At 57.3% G+C, this 798-nt stretch overlaps 1 protein-coding gene across 1 annotated transcript in view; it reads right to left on the bottom strand.

Annotated features, from left to right (window-relative positions):
- EMH_0039060 (uncharacterized protein) overlaps window positions 1-798 on the bottom strand; it is a gene marked incomplete at both ends in the record, with an annotated part of 5,383 nt that overhangs the window by 3,797 nt on the left and 788 nt on the right. The window contains 2 exon segments of the mRNA XM_013495355.1: window positions 3-45; window positions 164-798. Coding sequence (XP_013350809.1) covers window positions 3-45; window positions 164-798 — 678 coding nt within the window.

Here is a 798-nt window from a genome sequence, read left to right as displayed (position 1 = left end):
TGTTGCTCCCGCTGCTGATGCAGGCTTTGTTGGATTTGGATTGGGCTGAAATCATCGTCAGCAGCAGCAGGCAAAGCCCCAAGATATGTTTGTGGATCCACCCCTCCAAAGGCAGCTGCGTCTGCATGCAGCAGCGACTCTATTTCGTCTAGCTGCTGCTCACTCTCGTCTAGGAATTGCTGCTGCTGTTGGTGCTGCAAATGCTGCTGCTGCTGCTGGTGCTGCAACTGCTGCTGCTGCTGCTGTTGGTGCTGCAACAGATGCTGGTGCTGCTGCTGCTGTTGGTGCTGCAACGGATGCTGGTGCTGCTGTTGGTGCTGCAACTGCTGCTGCAGCTGCTGTTGGTGCTGCAACTGCTGCTGCAGCTGCTGTTGGTGCTGCAACGGATGCTGCTGCTGTTGGTGCTGCAACTGCTGCTGCTGGTGCTGTTGGTGCTGCAACTGCTGCTGCTGGTGCTGTTGGTGTTGCAACTGCTGTTGCTGCTGCTGTTGGTACTGCAACTGCTGCTGCTGCTGTTGGTGCTGCAACGGATGCTGCTGCTGCTGTTGGTGCTGCAACGGATGCTGCTTCTGCTGTTGGTGCTGCAACGGATGCTGGTGTTGTTGGTGCTGCAACTGCTGCTGCTTCTGCTGTTGGTGCTGCAACTGATGCTGCTGCTGCTGTTGGTGCTGCAACTGCTGCTGGTGCTGTTGGTGCTGTAACTGCTGCTGCTGCTGTTGGTGCTGCAGCAGCAGTTGTTGCTGTTGATGCTGCCCTTCCTGCGGAAGCAGCAGCAGAATCTGCTGCTGGGGCGGATGG

This window comes from Eimeria mitis, genomic scaffold, assembly GCF_000499745.2.
Source record: "Eimeria mitis Houghton genomic scaffold, Emh_scaff1534, whole genome shotgun sequence".
Lineage (NCBI taxonomy): Eukaryota > Apicomplexa > Conoidasida > Eucoccidiorida > Eimeriidae > Eimeria > Eimeria mitis.
The sequence above is the reverse complement of the archived record's forward strand: the minus strand, read 5'-3'. Positions and strand labels throughout refer to the sequence as shown.